Source organism: Oncorhynchus clarkii, chromosome 20 (genome assembly GCF_045791955.1).
Source record: "Oncorhynchus clarkii lewisi isolate Uvic-CL-2024 chromosome 20, UVic_Ocla_1.0, whole genome shotgun sequence".
NCBI classification, from domain to species: domain Eukaryota; kingdom Metazoa; phylum Chordata; class Actinopteri; order Salmoniformes; family Salmonidae; genus Oncorhynchus; species Oncorhynchus clarkii.
Genome location: NC_092166.1, coordinates 53,362,409 through 53,376,522, shown reverse-complemented (window position 1 = coordinate 53,376,522; position 14,114 = coordinate 53,362,409). Strand labels below are relative to the sequence as shown.

Sequence of the window (14,114 nt, the reverse complement as noted above, 5' to 3'; positions counted from 1 at the left end):
GACGATTCTCCCATATCCACACTTGAACGCTCTGTTGCTTGGTGTGTCAATCATATTTTGTACTCCTTTATATATTTATATATTTAGTTCTTTGACATAGCTAGCAAGGCATTTTGCACCACACACTGTGCTTGTATATGCAGTATCAATCACAGCAGATCCTAAGGATTCAACTATGAAGAGCTCTGTATTAGAAGCAGATTTGTTTGAAAACAGTGTAATGTTACACTGCTCTCTGTTTACATTTTCCTCTGTTAGTTTAACTTCATTTTTATGAGGACAGTCTTTAACCCAATGGTAAGTGCTTTGACAAATAGAAAATGTTGAGCTCCTTCCATGTCTGTCCAGTGGATTTGTGCCGGGCAATGGCGCCAACTCTTTCTCCCTAACATCCAGGTAGTATCTAGCAACTTGAAAATGAACACTGCCTCCGAGAGAACCATGTCTGTCTTGCGCATCCTATTGTAAGCAATTATGTAGTCTGTCATTGCAACTGAAATGTCTCTAACACTGCCAGTTTTTAATATTCTATGTAGGCACTGTCTTTCTCTTTAAGAAACACAGGCCCAGTGCTCTGATCAAAGTTCACACACTGTCATCCTTGTTCAAATCCTCCAGGGATATTTCCAGTTCTGTGTCTCTCGCTCTTCCCTCGAGCGATAATACCACTGCAAGTACTCTCTTTTTGTCGTCCAGGTTAGTTACCCGTGTCCAGATTCCAATTACATTGTTCATACACTTTCATACGACCTCTTCTTGTCGAAGCGAGGTGTCACATTGTAGCACCGGGATAACATAAATATATGGATAATTAAAAAAGATATATTTCACCTTTTATTTAACCAGGTAGGCCAGTTGAGAACAAGTTCTCATTTACAACTGTGACCTGGCCAAGATAAAGCAAAGCAGTGTGACAAAAACAACAGTTACACATTAACAAATGTACAGTCAATAACACAATAGAAAAATCTATGTACAGTGTGTGCAAATGTAGGGAGGTAAGGCAATAAATAGGCCATGGAGGTGAAATAATTCCAATTTACCATTTTAAAACATGAACTTAACAACAACCGCTTCTCCCCCTAATCCCTGGCTACTGAATGTTACTAATTGATTTTGTAGTGTAAACCCGTAATTTTCCAGCTGAATCGGTGGTTATGCAGTCTTGTAGTCCTCTAAAGAAAGAATAAGAATTCTGTTTATTTATTTATCATTTTTAATGTGCATCTCTTTTTAGTGGATTGCCCAGACAAGGTGTCATCGTGTCCTGATGAGACCACTTGCTGCCTGTTGGGGGATAGGAGCTATGGCTGCTGCCCTATGCCAAGTGTGAGTCATCTGTTCTCAACCCAATAACTCACCACACATCCATATTCAGCTGCCAGGAAATATCAGCTCCTGCAGGATTCAGCTGTATCAAGACCCCTCTTCCTCTCCTCAGGCTGTGTGTTGTCCGGACCACCTCCACTGCTGTCCTGGGGGAACCACCTGTGACCTGGAACGGAGCACCTGTGTGTCTAAACACGGCCAAACCTCCATGGCTGTCAAATTCCCCGCCACATTGACCACGACATCCCTACAAAGCACCGGTCAGAGACAAAGTTACACATCAAACATTGGCACATGACGTTAACATCGATTTGCAACAGACTCAGTGGGGATATATTCAAGATGAAAAGTTGCATAGCGACAGAAGTGTAATGTCCATACATTTAACATGTGAATGTGTGCGCTCTATGCCCTTCAGTCAATGCTGTGCCCTGCAACGACTCTGTGGCCTGCGCTGATGGAACCACGTGCTGTAAATTACTAAATGGAGATTGGGCCTGCTGCCCCTTACCCAAGGTACTGTAAACAATTTGTGTATGTGTGTGTCAGCCATAATTCCTGCCACACTTGACAGTAGTGCTCAGCCCTTGAGACCCTGACCTGATTTATTAGGTTCATTTATCAATGTTGAAAGTGAGTGCTGCTCTTTTTTTCACAGTCAGTGGTGTTACATCTGTCTTGTAGCATTACAAGCATTACGCCCTCACTAATTCCTTGACTTCCCTCTAGGCTGTGTGTTGTGATGACCACCTCCACTGCTGCCCCCACGGGACCATCTGTAACCTGGCAGAGAGTACGTGTGATGACCCCACTTCGGGCTCTGCCCTGGTACCCATGCTGGACAAGGTGCCCGCCTTTAGCTATGTGTCGCAGGAGGAGCCGCTGCCCAACAGCATATGTGACAAATCCACGTCGTGCCCGGGCAAATCCACGTGCTGCAAGACCACCACAGGAAACTGGGCATGCTGCCCCCTGCCCAATGTATGAACATTTCCACATTTACCCCCCTCTCCCCCACTGACTTATTTGCCAAGTCCAGTCCTTGTTAAGGGTCTAACCTTTTAGTTCACTTTAGGTAACTTTACCTCCGGTTGTATTTGATTAAATTACGTCCATGTTAAATTACATTCCTGAAGTGACTGGATTTGAATTGACTAATTGGGAAACCGCTACTGTCCCTGGTACAGTCACTCCAAGTGGTGCTAATTTGATACACTTATGAATAGTCCTTGTTTCCAATCATCTCGGCAAGTCATTTTAATTAAATCCGAGTCAAATAAGCATCACGTTTATAGCCTAAAGGTAGCCTAGCTGTTGTATCAGTAATAACAACTCCATGCATTCTCTGTGGCCCTCAGGCTGTGTGTTGCGATGACCACCTCCACTGCTGCCCCCACGGCACTGTGTGTAACCTGGAGGCCAGTACTTGCGATGACCCCTCAGGCTTCAACATGCCGTGGGTCACCAAGGTGGCAGCACTCACCACGCAGGCACAACTGGCCACTGAGAAGTGTGACGAACAGACCATGTGCCCCGGGGGCACCACCTGCTGCAGACAGAACTCAGGACAGTGGGCATGCTGTCCTCTACCTCATGTGAGTTAATTTTTTTCCCCCATCTGGTGGTTTAAATAACGATCTTACCATTCAATTGGCGACAGATTTTTATGCGAATATTCTCAAATCCGCATAAAAAAGTATGTATGTACAGTTGAAGTCGGAAGTTTACATACACCTTAGCCACCTTACACCTCAGTTTTTCACCATTCCTGACATTTAATCCTAGTAAAAATTCCCTGTCTTAGGTCAGTTAGGATCACCACTATTTTAAGAATGTGAAATGTCAGAATAATAGTAGAGATTTCTTTCAGCTTTATTTCTTTCATCACATTCCCAGTGGGTCAGAAGTTTTACACACACTCAATTAGTATTTGGTAGCATTGCCTTTAAATGTTTAACTTGGGTCAAATGTTTCGGGTAGCCTTCCACAAGCTTCCCACAATAAGTTGGGTGAATTTTGGCCCATTCCTCCTGACAGAGCTGGTGTAACTGAGTCAGGTTTGTAGGCCTCCTTGCTCGCACACGCTTTTTCAGTTCTGCCCACAAATGTTCTATAGGTTGAGGTCAGGGCTTTGTGATGGCCACTCCAATACCTTGACCTTGTTGTCCTTAAGCCATTTTGCCACAACTTTGGAAGTATGCTTGGAGCCGTGGTCCATTTGGAAGACCCATTTGCGACCAAGCTTTAATCTTCCTGACTGATGTCTTGAGATGTTGCTTCAATATATCCACATATTTTTCCTACCTCATGATGCCATCTATTTTGTGAAGTGCACCAGTACCTCTTGCAGCAAAGTACCCCCACAACATGATGCTGCCACCCCAGTGCTTCACAGTTGGGATGGTGTTCTTTGGCTTGCAAGCCTCCCTATTTTCCTCCAAACATAACGATGGTCATTATGGCCAAACGGTTCTGTTTTTTTTTCATCAGACCAGAGGACATTTCTCTAAAAAGTACGATCTTTGTCGCCATGTGCAGTTGCAAACCGTAGTCTGGCTTTTTATGTTGGTTTTGGAGCAGTGGCTTCTTCCTTGCTAAGCGGCCTTTCAGGTTATGTCAATATAGGACTCGTTTTACTCTGGATATAGATACTTTTGCACCTGTTTCCTCCAGCATCTTCACAAGGTCCTTTGTTGTTGTTCTGGGATTGATCTGCACTTTTCGCACCTAAGTACGTTCATCTCTAGGAGACAGAACGCGTCTCCTTCCTGAGCGGTAAGACGGCTGCGTGGTCCCATGGTGTTTATACTTGCGTACTATTGTTTGTACAGATGAACGTGGTACCTTCAGGCGTTTGGAAATTGCTCCCAAGGATGAACCAGACTTGTGGAGGTCTCCAATTTTTTTTCTGAGGTCTTGGCTGATTTCTTTTGATTTTCCCATGATGTCAAGCAAAGAGTCCCTGAGTTTGAAGGTAGGCCTTGAAATACATCCACAGGTACACCTCCAATTGACTCAAATGATGTCAATTAGCCCATCAGAAGCTTCTAAAGCCATGACATCATTTTCTGGAATTTTCTGGGTGTTTAAAGGCACAGTCAACTTAGTGCATATAAACTTCTGACCCACTGGAATTGTGATACAGTGAATTATAAGTGAAATAATCTGTCTGTAAACTATTTGCAAAAATGCACTAAGTAGATGTCCTAACCGACTTGCCAAAACTATAGTTTGTCAACAAGACATTTGTGGAGTGGTTGGAAAATGAGTTTTAATGACTCCAACCTAAGTTAATGTGAACTTCAGACTTTGTATGTATGTATGTATGTATGTATGTATTAAATGGGTTTCCATTGCATTTAACTATTTTGGTTCTCTCACAAAAAGTGTTTTATATAGCGAGTGTGCCCACTCTGGTAATGGCACGTCCGTTCCAGTCAACAGCGCACAGATACACGTATAGCCCACATGAGATTTATTATGGACGAAAGAGCGCAATAATTTTTGTTTGCCAAACTGCAGCCAAGCATCGACGATCATGTTACCAGAATAACACCCTCAATATTTATTGGAAAGGAACATCAAGCTCATCACCTTGCACTTTCACCACCCTGTGAAGTTCACCATAACTTAATCTGTAGCCTAATAAACTGCATGCTTTCCCGACGAGCCGTAGTGGGAGGACCACACATGTCATCTCCTGACTCCAAGTTTACTCTGATATGATGTTTATTATATCAATATTTGCACACGTTTATTGAAAAATTCATTATCCACCAGGCCTGTCATGACATTTATGTGCTTTACTCTCAAAAAGGTTGGCTGGAAACCTGGTTAAGGACTCTATTCGTAGACTGAGATTAATTGAAGAGTTATGTATAATTCTGAAGGAACTTTTGTTTTACGACTTGGCTCTGGGTGTGTATTACAGAAACATAACTTATGTTTTTGCAATTTAAGACACCATATACTGTAGATAAGGGCCCATATTCATAAACCGTCTCAGGAGGCTGCTGAGTGGAGGACGGCTCCTAATAATGGCCGGAGTGAATGGAATGCCATCAAACGCATGGTTTCCATGTGTTTGCTGTATTTGATACCATTCTATTCCGCTCCAGCCATTACCACGAGCCCGTCCTCCCCAATTAAGGTGCCACAAACCTCCTGTGGGCTCAGCAGGCCTCTTTGTGAATACCAGCCTCGATTTTTGGTGACCGCAAAACAAGGGCTCTTAACTCAGGATTTGAAATAATGTTATTGTTGCCCCTTAGGCGGTGTGCTGCGACGACCATGAGCACTGCTGCCCTAAAGGCTACACGTGTAACGTGGCCGAGCAGACCTGTGACAAAGCCGGGACCCTCAGCTTGCCCTGGATCCCCAGGGTGCCAGCCCTGCTCCTGCACAGAGTGCTTCCTCAGGCCATTGCCCCCTCCTTCCCCCTAGCCAAGAACATGTGTGACCCCCACACCAGCTGTCCCAAATATACCACCTGCTGCTTCATGAACAAGGCTGGCAAGTGGGGATGCTGCCCCCTGCCAAAGGTAAGTAGGCTACTCTGGGGACTTTGGCCGTGGCAACTTTTTAAGATATTATTATTATGATGATGATGAACAAAGCAGTGTTAATGTAACTGAATTTGCAGCTGAAATGATAGTGATTATACACTAGTCATCTCTGTATGACCTCTATGTAAATGGTCTGCTCCTCCCCAGGCGGTGTGCTGTGCCAACGGAGACCACTGCTGCCCCAGCGGCTACAGCTGTGATGGCCACAAGACCTCCTGCACTAAGGGCCCCCTGACCATTCCCTGGTACCGCAAAGTGAAGGCCCTGACTGAGGGAGCCATGTTGAAAGACGTAAAGTGTGACGACAAGAGCAGCTGTGCCTCGGGGGCCACCTGCTGCAAGCTGCCCACAGGCGAATGGGGCTGCTGTCCCCTGGTCAAGGTGTGTCTCCATTGAGAATGGATTGGATTTATATACAGTGCATTCGTTCAGTATTCGGACCCCTTGAGTTTTTCCACATTGTTACGTTAGCCTTATTCTAAAATGGATTCAATTGTTTTTTCCCCCTCTCAATCTACAGACATTATTATTATTATTATTATTATTATTATTATTATTATTATTGTCTGTAGTGACAAAGCAAAAAGTTTATTTTTTTAAATTGAACTTTTAGCAAATGTATAAAAAATATGTTTATCACATTTACATAAGTATTCAGACCCTTTACTCAGTACTTTGTTGAAGCAGCGATTAAATCCTTGAGTCTTTTTGGTTGTGACGCTACAAGCTTGGCACACCTGTATTTGGAGAGTTTCTCCCATTCTTCCCTGCAGATCTTTTCAAGCTCTGTCAGGTTGGATGGGGAGTTTCGCTGCACAGCTATTTTCCGGCCTCTCCAGAGATGTTAGATCAGGTTCAAGTCCAGGCTCTGGCTGGGCCACTCAAGGACATTCATAGATTTGTCCCGAAGGCACTCCTGCGTTGTCTAGGCTGTGTGCTTAGGGTCATTGTCCTGTTGGAAGGTGAACCTTCGCCCCAGTCTGAGGTCCTGAGCGCTCTGAACCAGATTTTCATCAAGGATCTCTCTGTACTTTGCTCCCTGTTCATCTTTGCCTCGATCAAGACTAGTCTCGCAGTCCCTGCCGCTGAAAAACATACCCAACAACAGTCCAATCAATTGAATTTACCACATGTGGACTCTAATGAAGTTGTAGAAACATCTTAAGAATGGTTAATGGAAACCGGATGCACCTGAGATCAATTTCGAGTCTCATAGCAAAGGCAATACTTACCGTAAATAAGTTATCAGTTTTAAAAATATATATTTTTGCAAAAAAATCTAAACCTGTCGTCATTATGGGGTATTGTGTGTACCGTAGATTGATGAAGAAAAATGGAATCCATTTTGGAGTAAGGCTGTAATGTAACAAAATGTGGAAAAAGGGAAGGGGTCTGACTACTTCCCCGTTTCGCCTCACAGATACATCTTGTTGACTCTCTCCTTATCGTCCCCAATCTGCAGGCTGTTTGCTGTACAGACCATGAGCACTGCTGCCCCCAAGGCTACAGCTGCAACATGCAGACTGGGACCTGTGAGAAACTGGTAGAGGCTATACTCCTCCGTACGGTGCCCCTGACAAAGGTAGCAGAGTCCCAGCAGAGGGCAGCAGAGATGAGTATAGATGTGACTTGTGACAGCACTGGAGAGTACAGCTGTCCCAAACTGGAAACCTGCTGCAAGACTTCACCCACGGAATGGTCCTGCTGCCCTGCACCAAAGGTAGTGAAACGGCTACTTGGAATGAAAATCCTAACTTGAAATAATGAACTTTGACTTTCGATGTAGATGAGAAATGTGTGTACATTTGACAAGTTGAGATGTTCTTTAATCAACTCCATATTTGGTACATAAAGGAAATGTAGCCTTTTATTTTTTTGTAAGGATGCGCGACCAGATCGAACTGCCCTGTCCCCCAGGACACCTCTTCCCCATATATAAACAACCTTAAAACGTTCTGTACATTTGTTACTTTACCCACTTTTTATTATTTTGTTTAACATAGCAGCTGCTTCCCCCCCTTCATGATGTAGAAGTACTATTTCGTGAGTGACTTAGAGCCGATGGTGTGAATAAGCTAGCAAATCTGTACTTTGTTTCAATCAAACCACATAGTGGTGTGCACTGAGTTTTGGCTGCATGAAAGAGAAATCGGCACATGACCACAGTCCTCCTAAAATCGCATAAGGAATTGCCTGATGTCTGTCTAACATAAGCGTTATGCTATGCTGTTATATTGGTATTTGATATTAATTAGTCATCAAGTGATCTCGTGAGACATTGATTCAACTTTTCTCCCAATTTATTGAAACTTTGCTCCGAGTTATTGAAACCAGTAACATTCTGAGAAGTGGCATGGCGTCGTTCCGTACACTCCAGCTGCACTACACTCCTGCCTATATGTCAACATACGTAGTCTACATGTAAGGTGTAGCCTACACTGTCTACACGATGCATTGAGGCAAAGCCATCGGCATTTCAACCATAACTAACATTCAACTTACTGCGCTTCTCAATGATCATGCAACACTGCACGATTTGATGGTCAGCACATCATTTGAAATTCACCAGATTAGCCTTTGGGCGAACCTTTCCGCGCAAGTAGGCGGAGTTTGACAACATGCCCGTCAATTTAAGTGATCAGTCTGCCGCACAGAGTACATTGTGTGTGGGCAGTAAATTAGATGTGTGTGTGGTTTATAGTTACAACAGACGAAGTTTGTACAACGTGGTTTCAACAGTCATTCTCCCCCGCCCGCCTAAGACACAAGTTCAAGGCCAACTGCGGTACTGCAGACATTGTTAGCAGAAAAAAGGATCCCCGTTATAGTGAATGGAAAAACGTCAATCTTCGTGGTCAATTGTATGAATAAAAAATATCCACCAGATGCATGAACGGATTATTTTAAAATCACACACAGAAAAGGTGTTATACCATTTGGTATTCAAACTTTTTCAGCAGGGATACTTTCTTTCCCATCAGAATTGCTCAGAACCCAATTTGTTTTTCATCACCCCACACCAAATATGACAATCTTAAAATCACTACATTTCTATTGTTACGTCAACAAATACTTCAATTCATTACATCTCTTATCCAAATGAAAAGAAACCAATAAATACATTTACTCTAACGTATTTCTCTTATTATTTTTCAAACAACATTTTTCCCATACAATCTGTACTCAATTTTTGGGTTAAAAAACATTTGTTGTATTTTTTGGGTGATCCCACTGCAGTTCCCCCGACTTTGAATACAAGGGTGTTATACCGATAATTGAGTTGCTCATGGCATCCTGCAGTACTCTAGTCTGCCTTCAACTTAAGTTACTCAATGAGGGGGCAGGACTGAGCTAGCCTGCAACTTCTCTTCCTGGAGTAGCTCAAACTGCGCATGCTAGGTTTCCATGAGACATCATCTTAACCAACTTTATTTGGCTTTAATACGCTATTGAATCTTCACATAGGAATGGCTGATGTCACTTGATCGATGGCTTTATCCATTCATGTATGCAGTCATTGCTTAGACAAGACAAAGACGTCCAATCATCACGGTGGGGTTAGTGAGAACAGGAAAGGAGGGGGAAGCGGCAGCTATGTAAAATAATTGTGCATAAAGTAGCAAATGCACGGAAGGTTGTTTAGCCATCAGAAAGAGACGTCAGTCTGGTGATGCTGTATTTATATATATATATATATATATATATATATATATATATATATATATATATATATATATATATATATATATATATATATATATATATTCAAATGACCCCATCACTTCCATTGATTGTTAGGTTGGGGTGGCTAAAGTTAGTTGAAGTTTGTGGTGGCTGTTTTAAAGAACATAACCATGGATTATTTTCTACTGATCCATCAATTTGTAAAATCCTGAACTAATCCTTTAAACTCGCTTTCTCTTCACAGGCCATATGCTGCGCGGACACCAGGCACTGCTGCCCCGTGGGATACACATGTGACCTGGAGCGGGGAGGCTGCTCCCAGCAGGCTGAGTTGACCTGGGACATGTTCTACAGCCACGACAAAAAGAGGGACTTTGTTCCCTTTTGACTTTGAGCTAAAATCGGGAAGCACTGATTTGGACTCTGAGCCAATCAGGATGCAGCACTGATCTGATGTTCCTCACTCCAGCACACAACCTAACCTGCAGCACATTCCATAAGAGGAACAAACAACCTAATGGAAACTGGACAAGGGACAGGAGATTTATTTTGTATGTTTTTTTTGTTGTTGTAAGTGATTTAATTTGGTTCAATTGGGGTAGAACAGGAAATAGAAATGGTTGGAAGTAGAGAATTCAGCATCTCCACCCAATGGCCATTACAAAGTTTTTTTGTTTTTTTTAAGCAGCTAGCTTGTAGGTTTGTCTCAATGTCTTTACGCTTAGTTACTACTGCCCATATGCCATTTTCTCTATGCAAATGAGGAACATGAATGTATTATAGTCTCTTGGAACAAGAATTATTATTCTCCAGAATAAACCTGCTTTAAGATGTATCAAAAATGTGGTATATTACAAACTCTTTCAAGAACACAGCTACATAGTATAATAAAGCTTATTATCATGTTTCATTGCTGCAGGCACAACCTGGCATTAGTAAGTGAGCGTTAGTATATCGTTCTTTCTCGAAGCACTACAGAGCCATTGATCAGCCGACTGAGTGTTACTTTGATAGACATTTTTGCTCGATTTTTATGTATGTTTTGCCCTCTGGCCTGGGTTCATCACTTTCTGTGAACATCAAAATGGTCCAGCCTCTGACAGTTTTCTGTCATTAAAATAAAAATACTGTCACTCAAACCCCTTAAGTCAAAGCCATTTTTTTTCTTGATGTCATAATACCCATTGTTGATCATCTTGATTTTCAGTATAGGAATTGTGGTGCTTGAACAGGTGATGGGGAAGTGAATCCAGTACATAGGAATTGTAAGATTGTACTAACCAATGTTAGTTGATATCAAAATTGATACTAAGCACTCTGTTCTACCAGCCATAGTAATGGTAACCAGTAGTAATACTTTGAAAGTCAATGCAAACAATACCAGTTAGCACATAACTCTCATCCCATTCCCGACTAACGTCCCAAATTTGTATCTGTACTCTAGTTTTGGATTTGTTTTTTTTTACATGAATGTCATGTTAAATGAAGGACATGTTTTTTGGTTAATTATAGTTTCCTTATCAAATATTTTATCTTATGAAGGGGAGTTGTGTCACTGAGGTGAAATAAAATTGTTTCAAATATTTCAGTTTTCGTTCTTCGGTAGGGAAAACCATTTTGTGTTGAGCTGCACTATAGTACAATAATAAACAATGGATGAGTCATGTTTTTGTCTGACTCTGGGCGGCTATGGTTTATGGATATACCCTAGGGGAGGATGCTGAACTTTCTATGCACTTCTGCCCCCCCTCGATTCCAGGCTGTATCACAACCGGACGTGATTGGGAGTCCCATAGGGCGGCTCACAATTGGCCCAGCATAGTTAGGGTTTGGCCGGGGTAGGCCGTCATTGTAAATAAGAATTTGTTCTTAACTGACTTGCCTAGTTAAAATATTAGTGTGTATCCCAAACTGTTTGGATGCTACAGACATAAGTTGGCAGATTTTTGGGATGTTTTGGTCTGCCAAACACCACTTTTAGCTCTGCAATCCTTCAACGCAAATTAGGATGGCCAAAATCGGCAGGTGCGGCGGATTGAGCCGCAGCCCATGCAACAACAAAAAACCATCTAGCTTATTAAAGAGCCACTGAACCCGCCAATTGGCATGCGTTTCTTTTGCTAATAACATCTTTAAATCTCAGGTTTGGTGCAGTATTTCGCAAGTGAAAAATGTGCAACGTGTTTTATGTAAACAGGCTGCTGGCCAGGTCTATCAGTCTATGCTATTGGATAGAGAGCAATCACTGCAGCTGTTCACCCCATATTATTGGGGATATGTACAGTGCCCTCAAAGTATTCAAAGCCATTGACTTTTTCCACATTATGTTAGGTTACAGCCTTGTTCTAAAATGGAGTAAAATGTTTATTTTCCTCAATATACAGATAATACCCCATAATGACAAAGCAAAAAGTGTATTTTTGCTAATTTATAAAAATACATTTACATAAGTATTCACACCCTTTACTCAGTACTTTGTTGTGGTACCTTTGGCAGCAATTACACCCAAGAAGACTCAAGGCTATGACGTTACAAGCTTGGCACACCTGTATTTGGGGAGTTTCTTCCTTTCTCTGCAGATCCTCTCAAGCTCTGTCAGGTTGGATGGGAAGCGTCGCTGCACCGCTATTTTCAGGTCTCGCCAGAGATGTTCAATCGGGTTCAAGTCTGGGCTCTGGCTGGGCCACTCAAGGATATTCAGACTTGTCCCGAAGCTACTCCTGCATTGTCTTGGCTGTGTGCTTAGGGTCGTTGTCCTGTTGGAAGGTGAAGCGTCGCCCCAGTCTGAGGTCCTGAGCGCTCTGGAGCAGGTTTTCATCTTTGCCTCAATGCTGACGAGTCTCCCAGTCCCTGCCGCTGAAAAACATCCCGACAGCATGATGCTGCCACCACCATAGGGACGGTGACAAGTTTCCTCCAGACATGACACAAAGAAAGTTAAATCTTGGTTTCATCAGACCAGAGAATCTTGTTTCTCATGGTCTGAGAGTCTTTAGGTGCCTTTTGGCAAACTCCAAAATGGGCTTTCATGTCCATTTTACTGAGCATTAGCTTCCGTCTGGCCACTACCATAAAGGCCTGATTGGTGGAGTGCTGCAGAGATGGTTGTCTTTCTGGAAGGTTCTCCCATCTCTACAGAGGAACTCTAGAGCTCTGTCAGAGTGACCATCGGGTTCTTGGTCACCTCCCTGACAAAGGTCCTTCTCCCCCGATTGCTCAGTTTGGCTGGGCAGCCAGCTCTAGGAAGAGTCTTGATGGTTCCAAACTTCTTCCATTTAAGAGTGATGGAGGGTACTATGTTCTTGGGGAACTTCAATACTGCAGACATTTGTTGGTACCCTTCCCCAGATCTGCGCCTCAACACAATCCTGTCTCGGAGCTCTACGGACAATTCCTTCGACCTCATGGCTTTGTTTTGCTCTGACATGCACTGTCAACTGTGGGACCTTATATAGACATATAATCATGTCCAATCAATTGACTTTACCACAGGTGGACTCAATTGAAGTTGTAGAAACATCGCAAGGATGATCAATGGAAAAAGGATGCACCTGAGCTCAATTTAGAGTCTCATAGCAAAGGGTCTGAATGCTTGAGGTATTTTTCTATTTTTAAACATTTGCAAAAATGTCTAAACCTGTTTTCATTTTGTGATTATGGGGTATTGTGTGTAGATTGCTAAGGATTTGTATGTATTTTATCAATTTTAGAATAAAGCTGTAATGTAACAATGTGGGAAAAGTAAAGGGGTCTGAATACTTTCTGAAGGCACTGTACATCCTCAGATAAAAACCCAACCCTTTGTGACGCTCGGATGTTCCAAACTTCGTTTTAGACGAGACTGACTTTATGACCAAAATCATCCTATTGACACTTTGTAGTACATTTTGACACTAGAATAACTGTTTCTGACTCATATCGATCCCGGCATAGGCCGTTATCGAACGGATTCGTTGCTTTTTAAAGGCAGTTGCTCTTTTTGTATTATGCTAATTAGATTTCTACAGGGAGCGGACATCGACTCTAGGGGTTTTAACAATGAGGCACGTCAGCACTGTAATTCTCTGGCCCATGGGCCCTTTGACTTTTACAACCCTCTGTTGTATTCTGCCACATGGCACCATTGTAAAAAGCCACAGTCTAAGGTTTCCAGCCATTTCAATTCATGATTTTTAAAGTGAAAAATATGATTGATACATTTTGTACCTTAATGAGAGAAGTACAACTGTACAACCTTATCCTGAATGGCTAGAAACATTAATTAATTTGACTGCCACGGAGATGGACTTCTGATAACGGACATTTTCCAAGTGTAAACAAAGCCTTTTGCAAGTACATAGACAGATCCCAGGGCACTCGAACAGTACACGGATGAAACTCGTTGACCTGTTTATGTGTGCTCCTCCCGAGCGCCTCTTCATTGGTTTGTTTCCGTTCAGATGTTGCCAGAGAAAATGTCTCATGGGTAGTCTGTGCTTTATCATGACACCCCCTCTGGCATGTTGCTAACTCCCGTGGGAATTCTGAGGATCAGAA

General features: G+C 42.6%; 1 protein-coding gene across 2 annotated transcripts in view; it reads left to right on the top strand.

The window, feature by feature from the left end:
* The window catches only part of LOC139376501 (progranulin-like), a 30,423-nt gene extending 18,744 nt beyond the window's left edge, over positions 1–11,679 (top strand). Inside the window, exons 9-17 of one of the 2 annotated variants that reach the window (XM_071119148.1) lie at positions 1,238–1,329; positions 1,442–1,589; positions 1,748–1,845; positions 2,059–2,310; positions 2,688–2,924; positions 5,601–5,870; positions 6,042–6,275; positions 7,357–7,614; positions 9,823–11,679. In XM_071119148.1, the coding sequence (XP_070975249.1) occupies positions 1,238–1,329; positions 1,442–1,589; positions 1,748–1,845; positions 2,059–2,310; positions 2,688–2,924; positions 5,601–5,870; positions 6,042–6,275; positions 7,357–7,614; positions 9,823–9,966 (1,733 nt within the window). In that variant the 3' untranslated portion in view covers positions 9,967–11,679. The remainder of the gene's footprint in view (positions 1–1,237; positions 1,330–1,441; positions 1,590–1,747; positions 1,846–2,058; positions 2,311–2,687; positions 2,925–5,600; positions 5,871–6,041; positions 6,276–7,356; positions 7,615–9,822) is intronic. The other variant, XM_071119147.1, reaches the window with a different exon arrangement.
* The last annotated feature ends 2,435 nt before the right edge of the window (positions 11,680–14,114 follow it).